At 41.2% G+C, this 19,849-nt stretch overlaps 1 protein-coding gene across 1 annotated transcript in view; it reads right to left on the bottom strand.

Annotated features, from left to right (window-relative positions):
* nherf1a (NHERF family PDZ scaffold protein 1a) overlaps nucleotides 1-18,766 on the bottom strand; it is a 35,784-nt gene extending 17,018 nt beyond the window's left edge. Inside the window, exon 1 of the mRNA XM_075457596.1 lies at nucleotides 18,098-18,766. Coding sequence (XP_075313711.1) covers nucleotides 18,098-18,571 — 474 coding nt within the window. The 5' untranslated portion in view covers nucleotides 18,572-18,766. The remainder of the gene's footprint in view (nucleotides 1-18,097) is intronic.
* Between the last annotated feature and the right edge of the window lie 1,083 nt (nucleotides 18,767-19,849).

Below are 19,849 nucleotides of genomic sequence, written 5' to 3'. Positions count from 1 at the left end.
ATGTTTACATGCTGGAAATTTTTATACTTTTTATTCTGAATGCACACATGTTCTTTTGCACTGTTAACTTTTCCTAGAGGTATATTGCATTCTGCACCTTGCGCCCTTATTCTTTTTTCCTGTTCTGTTAATAAACATTGTTAAGCCATATCAAGTTGTTTCAAGCATTTATTTCAAACAAATTAAAAGGTAATGAACAAGGCACTCAAACATTTATTTCAAATAAATTAAAAAGTAATGAACAATGAGGAATGAACTCAAACAACACTTTTGCAAAATAAAGATACAGACTGAGAGGGTAACGCTGCTCATGGTATGACAAAAGGGCTGAAGGGGTACACATTAACACATTAGCCACATTAGGGGGTAGTTAACATTCATTTTCGAAGAGGCAACAGTTTGCAAATTGAGCATTTTCGAAGAGGCAACAGTTCGCTAGTTAGCTAGCTAGGCAGCAACGTCAGGTGCACTTCAGGGTTTGCAACAACATAAAGTAACTTCGTAGCTTTAAGAGACAAAAACATAAAGAGATTTTTAGATAACGTACCCGAGTGAAAATGTAGAGAACACACTCTCATCGACGGAGGGGTGCAATCGAAAGTAAGGTCCAGCCAGCCAGGCAACCCGGCGTCTCCTCGTCAGGTCAGACGCCTGCTCTCCCTGATGCTGCATCCATTTAGGAAACCGAAAAAAAAATGTATTTCGTTGTTCCTATGTTTCCCAAACGTATTATGTGAGGTACTGGAACAGTTCTTCACACAGCAGTGATTTCCAGGCATGTTCTTGCAATTCCGCACTGCTTAAACTGATTTAAAAACATACGCGTACAATGTAAACGAACGGAGAGAATGGCGTTTTCTCGCTAGCATTCTGCCAACATGGCGGATAGGGGCGGGGCTCTGTACTATGACGACAACTCCTCATTCTCAATATAGCCTCTAATTGATCACCCGACATGTCACAGGTGTGACTCTGTTGGTATTACTACTCGAACGGCGCATGCGCGAAGGGACATTCAGTGCTTTCAGCACCGCCCTCTGGCGGTCAGTAGGGATGAAATAGAACCAAAGTCATCTGTAAACACTGCCAAGTTGAATTGTCTTCTCAGCGTAGTAGTTCCAGTCTAAAATATCACTTAAAGGCAAAACACACAACTGATAGCAGCAAGTCATTCAAGGAAACAGACAGTGGAGCGAGGCTTCTACATAAAAACTACATGAAAATGCTGATGTTAAAAGTGTGTTTGCACAACAAATGTTATGGCACTTTCATTCATATGGCAGCACATTTAAAATAAAACTAAATGCTAAAAGCTATACACTACTTTTGGATTCATTTTTGGATTTTGCGTACAAATGCGATTAATCGTGATTAATCAGGGAAATAATGTGATTAATTAGATTAAAAATTTGAATCGTTGCCCAGCCCTAAAAAAAAAAATTAAAAAATAAAAAAACGTGACACTTGTTTTCTATGCAATGGTACAATAGATACTGGACACCATTCATGTGGAACAGTCTCAGCAGGGGCAGCAAGCGGTCTCCTGAGTGACAAACGGAGAAAATCTGTGTTTGAGTCAGATGAGCTGGAGCACGTTTTAGCTAGACTCCGACAATATCAAAGAGAATTCTGAATGAAAAGAAGCAATACTCTAAACTTATCTTCACGGCTCAAAGACACAGAATGTTATTGCTGTAGCATATTAGCGCATTATGTACATTACATTAGACTATGTTTCAAGCTACATCCAATCAGCCATTTGCATATTAGCTCATGCTAGCACACTAACACCACTGTCTGTGTTTACACCAGTCACTCACAACTGTCCCTTCATAGTTTCAAACAAGGGTCTGACAACAGGGAGGATGGCTATTAGGACTGAATGCTACAGATCAATGAAGAAAAGCCAAATCCTTGTAGTTTCAGTTGGGGAAACTTATCGAGCAGGTTCAGTGCAAACTAGCTTATGTAACAGGTTCCTGTTCATCAATTTAAAACTCTGTGAATGACACAGATGCAGTTCATCTTGAACAGGTGAGAGCTTCAGCCGACATTTGATATGATAATAACAGTGAAGAGTCATTTTTGCGTTGCTTTTTTTGTCTCAAGTATTTTGATGTACTCGATCACAAACAATACGGCGCAACTGCAGACCACACTTCTCGGGCCCCTGCACTCAGAACCAATCATCAACTTTCATTCACAGCAAATCTATCAGGCCTTGTTCTAACCGAAACCTGACGCTTTGTAAGACAGACGCTCTACTGCACCTCCGGTTATAGCCATATAGCTCGATTCAAAGTCTAGAGACAACTGTCAACTATTTAGTATAACAATGCATCACAAATGGAAAATATATTTTTATTATGACATTCCAAACATTAAGAATATATATCTAATAGTAAATTTATTAAAAATACAATGTATTATTTTTGTGACAGATTTTCTCTCCTGCTGAGTATAAATGTGAGTGCTAAAGCACCACCACATGAAGTAGCATTTGGTTTGTTAAGAGTTTTTTTTAAATTAGAATAGTGAGACTTTCATGATCTCACCTTTTTAAACGAGGACTTATTGAACATGAAATCATGTTCATGTGAATTAGGCCTATAAGGCCTTCTGAAAAGACAAAACAACCACATTGTCACTGTTTTTTCTCGTGGCATCTTTTATACTTTGAAATATCTATGAGAAAAAATAAACAAAAGTCATGAAAAAAAAAAACGGTTGCTCGGGCTGAGTGAAGTCTGCAAGCGAGGCCCTTCCAACACAGATGTTCAGCTGTTGAGCTCTCAGTTTGTTGAAAACAACAACAGCAACGCAGTAGTAGCTGTTTCACAGGAAGTCCGTCACCACTGCTGTGTTTCATATAGCCTAAATGTTGCTGACAATCACAAAATCTCAGTGGTACTGAGCAGCAGATCTCTGGTATGGTGACATCCGTGCATATTAAGTCAGAACTCTCACATTCTTACATCTCACACACAGTCGTCACCGAGCTAAGCCGACTGTCTGCTTGTCCGCTCAGACAGAAACTTTGTCAAGTCTTTTGTCAGTAAAGTTACAAAAATTTAACTTAGATGTTTTATTGAAAAGAAAAAAAAGACACCATCTCAACTGGGAATTTCTCCAACATCCAACTGGGATTTACATTAGTCTGAAATTCCAAAATAATGCCAACATTACAGGTGCTGTTGTAAATAACAGGCTGAAACTTCCCTCTTTACATCCTGTAGACATGCTGCCCATGTGGACAAATGTGGACACTTAAGGTAAGAAACATGCAGGATCTTGCAGAAAACGTTCCTACATAATGAGATCAGATTAGGAACTGAATGAAACGGCAGCCATGCTGCCTCGCAGAGCTTAATCCTGTAGTGGCCTGTGCTGGGATAAGTGTCTAATCCCAGGTGCAGGTGTAAGGCCGCTTCGTTCATTTCACACTGTAATAACACACCAAGTTTGAGCACGACTGTGGCACTGACGCCAAAAGCTACATCATCACTTCTAGTGGAAATGAGTGGGGTTGTTGCCTAACTGCGTAGTTATTTTACAGTTCCTCAGTTTCTGCCTTTTGAACAACCTGCCATAAATGCAAATATAGATATAGAAAGTCCGGCCTGGGGATATCAATGATTAAGACAAAAAATAGTGCAAGCACAAAGACATCGACTAACATCAACTGCTTCCATCACAGGTTGCATCAAACTGTTTATACATTGTTCTTTTGGCCTTAAATTCCTTTTCTAGCTATAGTATATTGTGCAAAGAAAACAACTGATGATCTTGATTCAAAAAGGTTCTCCAGCCTTTTGTTGCTTTTCCACCTGTTGATGAATCCTTCGCCATCATCATCAGCTATCAGCAGCTAGCTGTAAATGATTCCCTGCCAAGTGATCATTTAAGATCAACCACTGCAGCCTCAGCATGGACTCAAGACAAATTTCCCCTCTGAGCCACTCACAAAGTGGATTATGTATTGATCCACAGGTTTATATAAAAGCAGGCGGGTTGATGATTGCTGGAACAGAGAGAGTGTTCAGCGCGATACTGAAGAGACATGAGGCGTGGTGACAGCTGAACCTTTGGACGGAATCACACATTTATGACAAAGCCCACAACAGTTTGTGAAGATAAGGATGATATGAGAACTGAGGTTTACAGAACACCGCTGGAATGTCATGTGCTGCGCTTACATCATCTCACAAGCAGAGACGCATGCAGAAGCTTCTTCTGAACAGTGATAGTTAGAAGTAAATACATGTCCTTCAAATCTAAGGTTTAACGCAGACCTCTTCAAATGGGCCGCATGCAGCCCAGAACCAACTTCCATGTGGCCCAGCATATCGTTCTGATAGAATAAATGAATAAATATATAAAACTCAGAAACCTTCAGACATTTCTACATTGATGGAATAAATTCCTACAGTAGTACGGACTATGAATGCAACACTGGGTTACCTAGCAACATTAAACCCATAATGCAGCACGTTGTTGTGTTTTGAAGTTGTATAAGTAGAATTAGCGTATTTTTCCACCCCAAAATGGAAAATTGACCACAAACTTTCCCCGAGGGATCACAGGAGAGGGCTGCTAAAGTGCAGAGTTTGGGGACTATGTTCTTTTGATGCACTTTGTGATGTGCGTAGTTTGATATTACTCTTTTATGACAAAAGTTAGGGGAAAAATATATTGGCTCTTGCTAGCATGAAAATGCTAGCGAGAGCCAATATTTGCATTTTTTTATTTTATTATGTGCATTTTTAATTTGCCTTTGTCAGATCTGACTAAATTCAAAAGAAAAATAATGATAAAAACTTTGGTTATTTTTCAAAACATACATTTGTTTTCTATTATCTATTGGTTTATTCGAGTTTTAACTGGTACTTACTGGTCTGAAAAACTGGCCCATCTGAGTATGTAATTGAGTAGCCCTGGTTTAACGTATCAGCGCATAATCTTCCAAAATAAAAAAATGTAAAAATCATCTTACCATATCTCAAATAAGTGAAGACAATCTCATATGAACAACACCACATATTACTTTGTGCCATTATTCATTTAACAAAATGCAGAAGTAGAGTGAGTAAGAAATAAATAAATACACTCCATGAGCTTGTAGCTGCAATAAGGGATCATTTTCTGCATGACTTTATCAGTCTGTTACATTGTTTGTGTCATACCCTTCTTGTTTCAGCTCGTTGACTTTTGAGGGCTTACAGCCCCCATAAGGTCCCAACACAGCACTTTAGCGGAGGTCAGGACTTTGATTGGGTCATTGCAACACTTTCATTCCTTTTTTTTTTTTCTTTTTCAAATATCCTGTTGTTGATTTACTGATGTGCTTCAGACCATTTTCATGCTACATGACCCAGTCAGACAGATGGCCTCACATTTGACTCTGGGATACTTTGGTATACAGAGGAGTTCATGGTGGACTCAGTGACTGCAACGTGCCCAGGTGCCATGGCTAAAACAAACCCAAATCATCCGACCTCCACCACCGTGTTTCACAGTTGCTTTGAGTGTTTGTGTTGATATGCTGTGTTCTGTTTTCACTAAACATGTTGCCGTGCATTATAGCCAAATATCTCCACACTGTTCCATAAGTCTTGCAATTTTTTAGAGAAAAGAGACTTTGTCCTGCAACCCTTCCAAAAAAGCCATACTTGCTCAGTCTTTTTCTAATTGTACTGTCATGAACTTGAACATTTAAAATGCTAACTGAGGCCCTTAGAGTCTGAGATGTAGCTTTTAGGTTTTCTGCAGTTTCTCTGAGGATTACACAGCCTCAACTTGAGGTGAACTTGGGAAGATTGATAAAAGTTTTGAATGTTTTCCACTTGTTGTGAATAATCGTTCTCACTACAGTTTGGACGTGGCCTCATAACTCTTCACAGATTGATGGGCAGCAACAACTGCTTCTGTAAGATCATTGCTGATGTCTTTCCTCCTTGGCATTGTGTTAACACACACGTGAATGCTCCAGACCAGCAAACTGACAAAACCTCTGTTTTTATAGAGGTTTTAGAAGTTTTCAATAATGCTGACTTTATATCAATAATTATAAGGCTTGGGGAGGACCAGATAACTTTTTAGGGGGGCGGTCGGTGGTGTAGTGGGTTAAGCAGCCGCCCCATGTACAGAGGCTACAGTCCTCGCTGCAGCGGGCCCCGGTTCGAGTCCCGCACCGGACGGCCCTTTGCTGCATGTCTTCCCCCTCTCTCTGCCCCCTGCTTCCTGTCTCTCTTCAACTGTCCTATCATTAAAGGAATAAAAAGCCCCCCCCAAAAAAAACAGGACCAGATAACTTTTCATTATGATAGAGCTGATGCAAAAAAAAAAACTTGAATTGAAACCATATATTTGAACCATAACTGGATGTACCTAAATTGATCTATACATTTATATATACATACATATGACACTTGTACCCTTTTGCCCCTTTTCCACCGAACATTTTTGTACCTATACAGCTCTACACGGTATGACTCTACCCTGATTGGGAGCTTTTCCATCGCGGGTTGAAGGTGGGACCCGTTACGATTTTTAGCACCGGCTAGTACCTGCTTCAGAGGTGGGTCTAGTCGGTACTAGCCGATACTAAAACGTCACGTGATCAGTGCTGTCCACTGATTGGTCAGGTGAAATTTCGTCATACATGCCACAAAGCTCGGGGAGCTTTAAATAATCACCCGCCATGTATGAAAACACACCTGCGAGAGCAACAGAGAGTAAACAGAACTACGAATATGGAAGACCAGAGAAGGAAAGCTAACCCATGGACAGTGAGCGAGGTGCAGGTATTGCCAAAGTTTCCTTTCTTTTTCAAGTGTATTTCGTCTCGCCTCTTCTTCTCTTCACCTGAAACCGACGTCACGTTAGTGGTGAACGGGCCGACTCCGCCCACTTCCAGGTCACGGTTTGGGTGGAAAAGGAAATGGTACTGGTGCCGTGTCGTGTAGTGTCGCGCTATATTGAACCGAGTAGAGTAGGGCTAGCTTGGCTTGGCAGTAAGGCAGACCAGCTGACCACTTGCACCCCAAATATCTGGAGCCGTGCACATGCACCTGGATCCATCTCTATTCAGATGAAGATTATAGCAGACTAAGAAGATGAGGAGCAGAACAACAGGAACACTTGTTCTGACAGACATTGCAGAAGAGTCACTGTGGAATATGTAATTACTGACAAACACAAAGCCTTCCATCAAGGGGAGCTTAGACAGAGCAACACTAAACACACTATAGCTGCCAATGAGTATGTGAACCAAGGTGAACTGGCATGATATTATCCAGTTAGCACACCTCAGGGGAGCAGAGAATCAGTCAGGAGGAGGGCGGGATTACAGTACCACTCCTCTGCCAACACACATGAGAGTACATGCTTTGGGAACAAGTGGGAGGAGGACATGTGGCACTTTGCTCACTATCTCAATTAAACTCCTTGATTTCACCATCAGCATTTTTCTCAGAGGACATGTGTCCCCAGTGTGTTGATGTGTTGGTGGTCAGATCACTCTTTATTTCTGCAAGAGCGAGAGTTGCTCTGTGACTCCTTACAGCTTTTGTCTGAGTCAGCGAGTCTTTGATCTTTAGAGTGCATACAGCCGCTGCTTTTTATTTTTAGTTTCAGTGATGTAATGGATGCACAGGAAAAGCACACACACACACACACACACACACACACACAGACGTGGCCAAACAGTGGAGCGACAGCTTCTGCCGAGTTATAGCACCACTGGGTAAAGTCCAGCACAATTAGTTGCTAAAGCAACAAGGGCTGCATTTTCAACACTGATTAACTTACTTCTTATCCGTTTATTGGACGGAAATATTTGCACGATAAAAAAGAAAAAGTTTGGAAAAGTTTCAGTCGAAATATCCTGTAATTACACTGAGATGTCATCAAATGTCTTGTTTTGTTGGGCCAACTATCCAGAAAACCAAACACCTGAAATTTACAGTCATGAAAGAATGTGAAAAGCACTTAGCATTTTCAGTTGATAGCTCAACATTAAGTTTGACGCATATGAATGGTCTTTAGATCAACAAATTAGTTGTCAAAACTTTTAGAGCAAGAGTTGTCATAACACCACTTTCCTGGTCATCTAAAATCATCCTTTGAATGTGCATAGGACCATTTTGGTAGCAAATCAGGGGTTTATGCTCTACAACCAAGAACAGCTGACCTGTCGTGTGAGTAGTATGTTCGTTATGCCAGAACTGATTCTGGAGAGTCATTCCTTCTCTCCTAATAAACCATGTATCTTTATGAAAAAGGAAAAGTCACCTCAAGCGAGCATAAAAACATTATGGCAAACCAGAGTAGGGTTTTTTTTTTCCGAATTTTGTTCCATTTGTGGTTTGCATTTATTGAGGGGGAAGCAGATGACAAGAGCAACATCTGACAAAATTAGCCTGACACTACCCCCCCACAAAAAAGACTTTCACTCCATTATAACATGTGCATTGCACTGCTTTGGTTAGTCTTTAGGGTGTTAGTACGCCCCTCTGCCTTAAAGTGGCAAACAAACAGCTATTAGTATGGACGGGCTTAACTGTCTCAGTTAGTAGAACCTGTAGGGTGTTAGTTCTATATACAGCATGTTTGGTGCAGCACACTTCCCTTCTGGAACCGACCATGTTTGTTTTAGCACTGTATCTCATTTGTTTCAACATCACTCACATTTTGCGGTTCATTGAAACCTGAATTTTTGGATGACGTTCCACCAACAGTTTCAATTTCCGTGAGTAGGCTAAAAGGCACCACAAACACATCGACCTGGTGGGTAATCAACAGAAACTAATGCGATTTTCTGTCGAGAATGACACCTTTAACAGAAATATAAACAGCATCTTCTTTGTGATCTGCAGCAGGCATCATAACGGCAGGATGAGCCAAGCTGAAGTGGGATGGTACAAGAAACAGCGACCACTATAAACATTCCCTAAGCTTGCTCAATATCAAGAGTTAATGGTTTTACATCTCACTGTAGTTAAACAACAGACCCTGTGCTTCAAACTATCTCTGATAATGAGGGCGGTCTTGTCAGATAGACCTTGACCTGAGAGACTTTATGGCAACAGTATCTCTGGGCAAAATTCCACATAGAGCTACACTTCAAACATGCAATAAATGAAAGGACTATCACACATTTCTGCCTGAACACTTGTTGAAGAGCTGAGTCGCTAAAATATCTGGTCAGATGTTGTTGCTTTTTGTCCTGGATGACATTATGATTCATGATTCAGATAACCTTTTTTGGGCCATTCACAATGTATTATTATACAAAGCTTTGGAATAGCTAAGAGGTGCCCCATGATGCACAATGAAAAATATCATGCTGGCAATAACTGTCCAAAAGTCAGTCCCAAACTGAATGACTGTTCTCTCTGCCAAACATTCTTATATCAAACTTTGCCAGAAGCAATTCTTGGCTTACCAAATCCAAAAAAGCTACATAGCACTACTACATCTAAAATTATGTCTATAATTTACTTACTAAGACAAAAACAAACCATGTAACTTCAGCACTATAGCAGCTAGCTTAAAGACAAGGATGTGGTTTCCGCACTAGATCCACCCATACAAGTCATCTTACAGAGGAAACTGCTCTGTGTGTGTATATGCATGTGTGTGTATATGCATGTGTGTATGCATGTGTGTGTGTGTGTGTGTGTGTGTGTGTGTGTATGCATGTGTGTGTGTGTGTGTGTGTGGGTGGTTACAAACCTGCATCTGAAAGATTCAAACACAGCTTCTTTTTTGTTTTGTTTTTAAATCATCTGTCCTCTTGATATTTCTGCTACTTCATTAATGTAACATACCTAGCTTATCAAGGATTTATTATTAAGGTCAACAAAAATGTTTTGGTGAGGTATAAATCCATCCATCCTATTAATAAGGGGGAAAAAATTTATAAAACAACTAGGGCTGGGCAAGTTAACTCGTTATTATCGCGTTAACGCATTGATTATTTAACGCCGATAATTATTTTATCACGCATTAACGCATTTTTTTTTTTTTTTTTTTTTTAATATTTGTTGGGGGGGATTTTGTGCTGTTAATGAATAGGAAAGTTCAGAGAGACAGGAAGCAGGGGGCAGAGAGAGGGGGAACGACATGCAGCACAGGGCTGTCCGATGTGGGACTTGAACCGGGGCCAGCTGCAGCGAGGACTATAGCCTCTTGTATATGGGGCGCCTGCTCAATCCACTACGCCACAAACCACCCCTATTTTATAGGCTTTTATTTTGTAAAAGTCTGTTGCTGTCTGCTGCGGAACCGGAAAAGAAAGTAATTGGCGGATCCACCAAACATGGAGAAGGGTACAGAACTTTTACTTGGTAATTTTCATTTTAAAGTTCTTCCAGACGGCGGAGTCGACAGAACAAAAGCCATCTGTAAACACTGCCAAGTTGAATTGTCTTATCACCGTAGTAGTTCCAGTCCAAAATATCACTTAAAGTCAAAACACACAATTGATAGCAGCAAGTCATTCAAGGAAACAGACAGTGGAGCGAGGCTTCTACATAAAAACTACAGAAAGATGCTGATGTTAAAAGTGTGTTTGCACAACAAATGTTATGGCACTTTCATTCATATGGCAGCACATTTAAAATAAAACTAAATGCTAAAAGCTATACAGTACTTTTGAATAAATTTTTGGATTTTGCGTACAAATGCGATTAATCGTGATTAATCAGGGAAATCATGTGATTAATTAGATTAAAAATTTTAATCATTGCCCAGCCCTAAAAACAACATGAATAGGTTTAGTGTGGTATCAACCGTCTACAGAACATGTCCTAGCATTAGCTAGGTAGCAAAGCATGAGAATATCTGTGATGCCAAGCTATGTTAAAGGTAAGAAAGAAGGAATTTTAGTAATACAATGTCATATTGTCAAAATAAAGTGGCTTTAAGGTAAATAAGAGCACAGAGACTCTGAAAGAGATCCCTACGGCATACTTAGCATACTGACAGGAGCCCTCACTGGTCATTTTGTCGAGCTTAACAAAGGCTATCCCCGCTTAAACGGGCCAACATAACATCTTAACTAGCAAACATTTTACTTTGTTGACAGCACGAATCATTAGGACACATTTATCATAATGACAGAACACATGACAAGACATTACAGATTAAAAAGAAGCATTTTCCCACACACATACTTCTATGAGCACAATCAGTTTGGTCACGCTGCCGAGTAATTTCAGCTGAGAGCCATCTGAGCCCATAGCCTGGGAACAGGGGACAGGGTCCCGCATGTAGCATTGGTTTCAGAGTTTAAGGGGAAACAATTTCAAAGACACTAGTGGCAACAAATGTAATAATAATCCCTGTGATGCCAGATATCCGGCACCTAAATCTTGTTGGATTTGCAGGCTTCCTCTGGACAGCTTAACTACACACTCAATCAGAGCTGCTGAAAAAAAAAAAAAAACCTTCTTACCATCAGCTTGATCAGCTTCAAGAGCCATGGGTTTAAAAATGAATGAAGGTTCACACGTTCGTGTTTGCTAAGAATAAAGGGCTGTAAGTAACGCTTAGATGGCGATGGGGGTAGTTTGTATCTGTGCTTACATTTACTTAAGAAAATAGAGGCCTCAGTCAGATGACACGAGCAGGCCTTTTATGTAGCTTGTTTTAGAAAGAAGCCTTTGCAGAGATCAGATGGAAAACTGCTCCCCTACGATATGCCATCCAGATTCTTGTGTCAGTTGCAATATTATTGTACCAAAAAGAATATTTATGCATCTGTGGGGCTTTAAAATATTACAGACTCCTAAGTATTTTTGACCAGAATTTATCATTTGACTCGCATATAAAACAGGTTTCTAGGACTGCCTTCTTTCATCTTCGTAATATTGTTAAAATCAGGAACATTTTGTCTCAGAGTGATGCAGAAAAACTAGTCCATGCATTTGTTACTTCAAGATTGGACTACTGTAATTCTTTATTATTGGGCTGTCCCACATATTCTCTGAAAAGCCTTCAGTTGATCCAAAATGCTGCAGCCAGAGTTTTGATGAGAACTAACAGGAGAGATCATATTTCTCCAGTTTTACCTTCTCTTCATTAGCTCCCTGTTAAATTCAGAATAGAATTTAAGATTCTTCTCCTTACATATAAAGCTCTTAATGACCGAGCTCCATCATATCTTAAAGATCTCATTGTAAGATATTTTCCTAACAGAGCACTTCGTTCCCAAACTGCAGGTTTACTTGAGGTTCCCAGAGTTTCTAAAAGTAGAATGGGAGGCAGAGCCTTCAGTTATCAGGCCCCTCTCTTGTGGAATAAGCTGCCAGTAAATGTCCGGGAAGCAGACACCCTTTCCACTTTTAAGACCAGGCTTAAAACTTTCCTTTTTGATAAAGCTTATAGTTAGGGATGCCTCAGGTGATCCTGAAACATCCCATAGTTAAGCTGCTATAGGCCTAGACTGCTGGGGGGCCTCATCTGTCACACCTTTCCTCACTTTACTCTCTTCCCCCCCCCGTTTAATTTCTCAAATGATATTATTTACATGTGACATTATTGTGGTCATTAGCTCGTGTTTCGCTGTTCCAACAGATATCCTTTGAATGGTGTTACAGTGTTTGTTGTCCCCTCTTTTCTGTCTTCTCAAACCCCAGCTGGTCGAGGCGGATGGCCACCCTTCCTGGTTCTGGTTCTGCCAGAGGTTTCTTCCTGTTAAAAGGGAGTCGTTCCTCTCCACAGTCGCCTCAGGCACGCTCAGGACGGGAGATTGGACTGAAGACAAGATTCGGTGCAATCTGTTGGTTTCCTTAGCTAGGAATTTGTTTTTGAATTGGCTCTATATGAATGAATTAGATTATTTTATAAATAATTGTGATTACAATGAATTGAATTCCAATTTGCTTGAATTGGACTTTATTACTTAAGTGCCTTGAGATGACATATGTTGTAATTGGCGCTATATAAATAAAAATGAATTGAATTGAATTAAGTCCTGCAATGAAAACTACTCGCACACATATATCAGAGTGCAGACTAATAATGGATTTCACACCTCTGTGATGAGGTGCACAGAAAGCTGCACTTGACCCGGTTTGTTCGGCAGAATCGAGCTCCTAAACAGCAAGCCAGTAAACGTAACCAACCGCCTATGAAGAAGGATGGAAATTGTTCACAAATCAAAGAGGATATCAGCGAGTTGCCAAGTGTTGAAGAAGACTGTGGAACCAGGCCAGTAAAAGAGCACAAAACTCTGATGTCATGAGACTCATATCTTAAAAGTACAGAGAGAATGTTAATATAAGCATAAGGTTTGCCCTGCATGTAGACTTTTGTTGTTGTTGTTCAATCACTCAGTGACATTCTAAATGATGTGTGTCAGGCTACACAAATACTCGCTTAGAAATGTGAGAGCTTGCTCAGTCTGGGACAGTGGCAGGAACTAATTACAGTTAGCTCGGACCACATCTTTTATAACATTAAATCCATCATCATCGTCGTCATGAACTGCTTCAAAATTTTGCTCCACCTGTGCAGTGTCAGTTTAGTTAAATGTGGCAGGTTGTAAAGTAAAACTTTGCATGAACATGACCCCTGGGTGCATCCGCATTCAGTTATGTTTGCATACAAGAAACTCATCTATAATGTTTGCGGCTGACTGATGTGATCACTTGAGGATTAAAATAAAATGCAGAATAATGTTTTTGACAGCCTTTCTACCTGCTTTTTGCAGGCACATTAGCAGCGATTGTGAGGTCTGAAGTTTTCTGGATGAACAATTTTGTGATGCAAATGTATTCTTTTGAACGCATATTGTTTTGAGAAGCAAGACGCTTTATTTTTACGACCCCAGCCAACTAGCCGGACTACCTTCGTCAATGCCAAAACGAGGCTGGAACTCAGCTCACAGGATGCAGCAGGGGGTAAGAAAATGTTCATAAATGATATTGCTAATATGGGATGTCATACAGCTTCATGTCAAAAGAGGCGAACTATCCCTTTAAAATCAAAGTGGCTGGGATGACAGATCTGCCAACATTTAGGTATCACAGATATATCGGTTTCCTGCCGCAAAGAGAGTGAAAGCGAATCACTAACAAAAAAAAATCCAAGTTCATCTTTTAGAAGAGGGATTCTCTCCCTGGGAGTCGCATGATCATTATCAAAAACAACAAATTTTAAAGTGGGAGTGGTTTCTACAATACAAATCACCTGAGCCATTGATGCAATTTGTGTTAGAATAGATTTTATTGAGTGCATTTGTGAGTGTCAAAGTACTTTGGTGCTTTGAAAAGGTTGGGGGCCAGTGATTTAGAAACTGTGTTTATTTAGAAAACACTCTGCCCACCATATTAGATTCATAATGATGTTATTATTTCTAAATAATAATCAAAGGGTTCTTATAAAGAAATATCTCTAGAATCTAGCATTTCCCATCCTGACCATGCCATACAACTACTTGCAAACCAATGTGACACATTGGGTGCAGCTTTGAGTTCGATCAGGTAGAGAAGTGTAGATCAAAGACCCAAATCTTTGAGGTTTTACCTTAGTTGGAGAAAATTTATTTTAGTGGAAGAGACTTCACTGAGCAGCATCTCAGTAATACAGATTTACAGCGACCATTATTCCTATCGCGTCAGATTAACTGTTCTTCATCAAATCTTATATGAGGCAAGTGATAAGGGAGATTGTGAAACACAGGAAAAGATGAGATATGCCTCAAGGCCTAGATTCTGAGTGAGTATCAAAGTTATTCTGTAACTGCATACAGTTATATCATCATTTGAATCCACGGTGAGTGGATGAAAGGAGCACAAGATAAATAAAAGGTCCAAGCCCTTAGATATGGTACTGAGTGGAAATGTAGACATCAAGGCCAGACTGGTTAATCTAACTTCCTCGCTCACCTTGTTACATTCAGGTGTACTGCTACTGTAAAATGGTGACACAAACCCCACAAAGTCAGTGTTTTTAATCATCTTAACAAACTTTAAGAATCTAGAGAAGTCATATTTTAGTCTATATTACTATTAATGCACGCTACAAGCTAACAGGAAGTCGGCACACTTAACTGGCAGAAGTCTGGACACGCAGCTCAAACAGAGGGGTTAACTGGTACCATATATATATGTGTGTGTGTGTGTGTTTGTGTGTGTGTGTGTGTGTGAGAGACACTGAGGTGAAATTAAAAGATGATCATTCTCGTGCAGGTTCTGAGGTGCTCCAGTTCACTCCAGTGTACTTCACTGGAGCCCTTCTTTGTCTCCATAGTCAAATAAGTACACTTGTTACCTATTAGAAGTATGCAGTTGTAGGTCTGCAGGTTGAATGTCCACCTCTCTACCTCAGACATAGTAACCATGTACCAGGCCTGTAGAAATGACAGTTCAACTACAAATACAGAACAAACGGCAGCTCGATCCTCAGACCGGCCCCTCTAACCAACACATGTTCCCACTTCACTCCAGCACTATCACCTTAACAGTGTGTGTTAATTTCACAAATGTGAATTTCAGGGTATGTATTTAATCACGGCCTCCTTGTTAAAGCGTGAGAGTCCTCTCCCTTTTTCTTTCAGGCCCAGAAGCCTTTCTCCATAGACAAACACAGTGGACAAAGCTTCTTTCTGCTGCTGGAGATCTCTATGGTGACCAACAGGCGGCCCTCGGTGTGGTGAAGGAGTCAGTCTCTGGAGGCCAGGATGGGTACCAAAACACGATGAAATGCTCCATCTGTGAAAAGCAAGCCCTGTAGAATCTGTAGTGCATTTTTTTTTTTTTTTTTTTGGATGATTTTATGAAGTGACCGAAGCCTGGATTGCAATGCCACGTCCAACCAAATGCAGTCACGTGAAAGGAGCTATTGTTCAACCACTAGCGGGGCTGGTTTCACGTCATCGTTGGCCAGCCCACTCAAGTGTATCCCACTGAGGGGCTGGTATCAGTGGCCAGTATCACGCCATCACTCAGGCTCTGCCAAGTTTCCCATCAGGCAGGAATGTGGCAGGAGGTTTGCAACATCCCTGCCAGCCAACACAGCCTTTAACCTCAGAGGGGATGAGAGTGTACGAGAAGGGGTACGAGCCGCCCACACAGAGAAGGCCACGGACAGAAACATCCCAGTTCTACCAGGGACTGGAGGTATACACTTGACATTGATACAACAATGAATCATAGATCCAAATAAAATCAAACTTTTACTCTGATGACATGTGATGCCACTTAGACTTTCAAAGGAATACTGACACTTTTTTCCACAAGTGTTTGAAGGATGATGGAAAGTATCTCAAAAAAAGAAAACAAGAAGTCACGGTGATTCTGTATTTCAGATCCGAGGGCCACAGCAAACCCTAATTCAACAATCTGATTACTTTGTTGGAGGAGTGCAGCTGGCAAATGCGTTGCCCTCTGGCAGTAGAGGGAGAGGAAGAGATGAAAAAATAAGGAGAAACTGCTCTAAATGGGTAATATCATGGATTATCAGCCAATCAGAACTATTTCTCTCGCTGACAGACATCAGTTCAACATGTTGAATCGTCTAAAAGCAACATTGATGGGGTCCGACAGAGCCAACGGTCGACTGTCAGCTTGGTGCACTAGGCCTCCAAGTCTTAAAAATATAATGAAAAACTAGTTATTTTAAGTGCTAGATAAAAAATAAAAAAAAATAAAAAAAATCTACTTCTCATTTAGAGAGCTCCACAAAGTTAAACACCTCCACAATGAGGCTATTTTGCAGTTCTGTTACACAACCTTTAAATCGGCGGCCAGACTTTGCACTGGCTAAAACAGTTACATAGCCAACAAATCCTGCTCATGTTGTTCACCCTTTCAAAGTTTAACTTCATCTCATATCTTTATATCAGACTACAAAAACTTTTTTATTCAGAGAAGCAGCACGATAGTGAACCAAAGAAAGACACCCGAGTCAAAGAAATGTCTCCGAGCATTTCGTATTGTTGCTACTCTAGCACCAGGATGGTGGCTCAGTGGAAACGATCAAAAACTCTGACTCAACCCCACCCAAAAAGTTCTGGGCGACTGCAACCAAGGCTTTCATTTGACCCTTTTATCTCAGCTCAGGTCTCTTCCAACTACTTTGAGATAACAGAAAAGTGCAGATGTTGATTATCACTGACGTGCTTCAAACGTGACAAATGGTCTCGTTCGACAAGCCAAACCTGAAAGGGAATCCTTGATGAGAAGCAGAGGGACCCGACAGACATTCACATGACAAAGACTCTGCTAAACAGGAGCAAGGAGAGGCCTGGCATGTTTCCCTGTGCCGTGTCACCTCTCTGCTGCAAGTCTTCACCAGCGCTGGAAGTGACTTCACACCAAGGGGATCTATTTCTACATAACCTTTCAGGCCAGGCTCGGATCAGACAGGAGGATAGAACCTGCTTTTTGGCCGATTATTCTGACTTGAACACCCTACGTCGCCCTCACCTGTGCCGTTTTGAGATGAAAACTACCTCTGTACACACTAAAGTCCTGAAAACCCTTATTACAAAAAAAAGCACACATGCGCTTTGAGCATGTGCTGGTGTAAACAGGAAGAAAAAAGGGTTGCTCAGCTGTGAGTGACAGGAGATGGGTGCAAAAAGGAAGAAAAAAGTGTGTCTGTGTCATAGTCTCTGGTTTCCCACCACATTAGCTACACATAGAAACCACAGACAGAGCTTTTGAAAATCTTTACCTTAATAGTAGTTTTATAAAAACAGATGTTTTCAAGATCCTAAAACTGCATTTGCATCCAGACAAAAGGCCAAAATGCATCGAAAAGGCCCAACACCCTAACACTCCCATGCACAAGTCAGTTTCTGGATCAATATTTCTGGAAATGGTAAAATCCAATTAGCAAGAGTGGTTTATGAAAATGTTTTGTTATTTTTTTCTGATTACTGCAGTCCTATGATAAATTATGTTCATTTTTTTCATGAGAACAATTCAATTGAAAACAGTACTTCTCGCTGACTATTCTGTGAAGAAACTTTCTCAATTAGGAGAGTGCTGGCATATAATTCTACCTGCTCATTACATGATATTACATTACATAAACCCAGGTCACTCTGGGTAAAGCTGCATTGACCCGCTCAGTTCTGCAGTACCTTGCCGCTGGAGCTGATACTCAGCCTCCCTGACCTCTCGGGGGAGGCGTCCCCGTTCTCTCGCGGGACAGGACTGGACTCCCTCGGGGTGCCGTTACTCTGTGAGTCACCGTGGTCTGATGAGTCGCTGTCTCCGCCGGGCAGTGGAATCCCCTCCGTGACGTACTCTTTTCGGCACTGCAGGTTGTGTTTCTTTAGCAGCTCCGACGTTTCGGGGTCTACGACGATTAGCTCCAGAGCCCCGATGGTCGCCCGTATCCTGGCGACCACTTGCTGATGGCTCTCGCCCTCCACGCTCTCCCCATTCACGAACACCAGTCGGTCTTCCGCGAGTAGCCCGGCGGAGGAGGCGGGAGTGTCGGCCTCAACGAGCCGGATGAACTGCCCGATCTTACCCTTTTCTCCGTGAAGGTGGAACCCGTAGCCACTGGGTCCCTTCTCCAGCAAACACAGCCTGGGTCGAAAGTGGGACATCTTTCTGCTTCACTGACCGTAGACAACTTTTATCCCCACTTTCCAAACAACTTGAAAAGCTTTCACAACACTACCATTCAAAAAGTGACACCTGTTGAGCACAGACTTCACTCGAACTCCACTTCCGCTGAACTGAGTCTCAGTAAAGTCTCCGCTGTTAAAATTGCGTTTTCACCCCGACAGCCTGCCTCTTTTTCAGATCCTCCCCTCGGTACTATGTTGCAATCTCCAGCCTCGCCTCCAATCCGACACCGTCCCGTCCGAGGTGGAGGTACCACCGTCAAGTTAACATGACGCGAAGAGCGCGTGGGTTAAGACTTTCAAAATAAGACTATCTATCTATCTATCTATCTATCTATCTATCTATCTATCTATCTATCTATCTATCTATCTAAACCACTTATAGGTAAAGTGAGCACTTGTCATCTTGATCCAATGCAGTGTTCTGCTGGCAAAACCTGCTTCCTTGTACTCTCATGGATTTCACAATTGCAAAAAACCAAGGGATTGTACTGATTTACAGTACATCATGTTTTAAATTGTTTGACATTTTTCCCTCAAAGTCTTTTACAGAGTAATCATCCCCCTCACATCTTTGACGCTGACAGATGGCCTCTGTTAAATGCTATCGACGTTCACAGTTTATCATCATTTCTGACCTTGTCCTAACTTTTTAAAAACATATTAATGCAGCTAAAAGGTCTTTCAAGTTTTTTAAAAAAAGATGACAATAATGATTTATTCTATTTTATCCCACTCAGCCATACACAGAAGCGTAATATCATGTTTAGTATCGTTTTGTGCCAGTAATTACCACAATTTAACGTCTGAATATGTGTTCTTGGTCAAATAAAAAGGCACTAAAGTTTCCAGTTTTTAATTTACTACCCAACCACCTGCAGTTTATATGGTATCTGAGCACTGTGATCAGCTCAACAAATGTACAGATGAAAACGGAACAAGACACATAAGAGTTTCCAAATGTTTCAGGAAAAGTCGCCGTTTACCAACAAATATCTTCCATTTAACCAGCACATTATGCTTCCTGATGAAGTAACAAGGTCAATTTAAGGAATTTAAGTTGTGCGTTTAAACATATATTTTGATGAGGCTGATCACTCCTGAGGGCTGCACGGCGGTGTGGTGGTAAAAGGGGATGGCTGGGGCCTTTCTGCGTGGAGTTTGCATGTCCCCCCCCATGTATGCCTGGGCTCTCTCCAAGTACTCCAGCTTCCTCTCACCGTCCAAAACCATGCATGTTGGGTTAATTAGTGACTC

This window comes from Odontesthes bonariensis, chromosome 23, assembly GCF_027942865.1.
Source record: "Odontesthes bonariensis isolate fOdoBon6 chromosome 23, fOdoBon6.hap1, whole genome shotgun sequence".
Taxonomy (NCBI): Eukaryota; Metazoa; Chordata; class Actinopteri; order Atheriniformes; family Atherinopsidae; genus Odontesthes; species Odontesthes bonariensis.
Note: the sequence above shows the minus strand (reverse complement) of the source record. Positions and strands in the feature narration are given on the sequence as shown.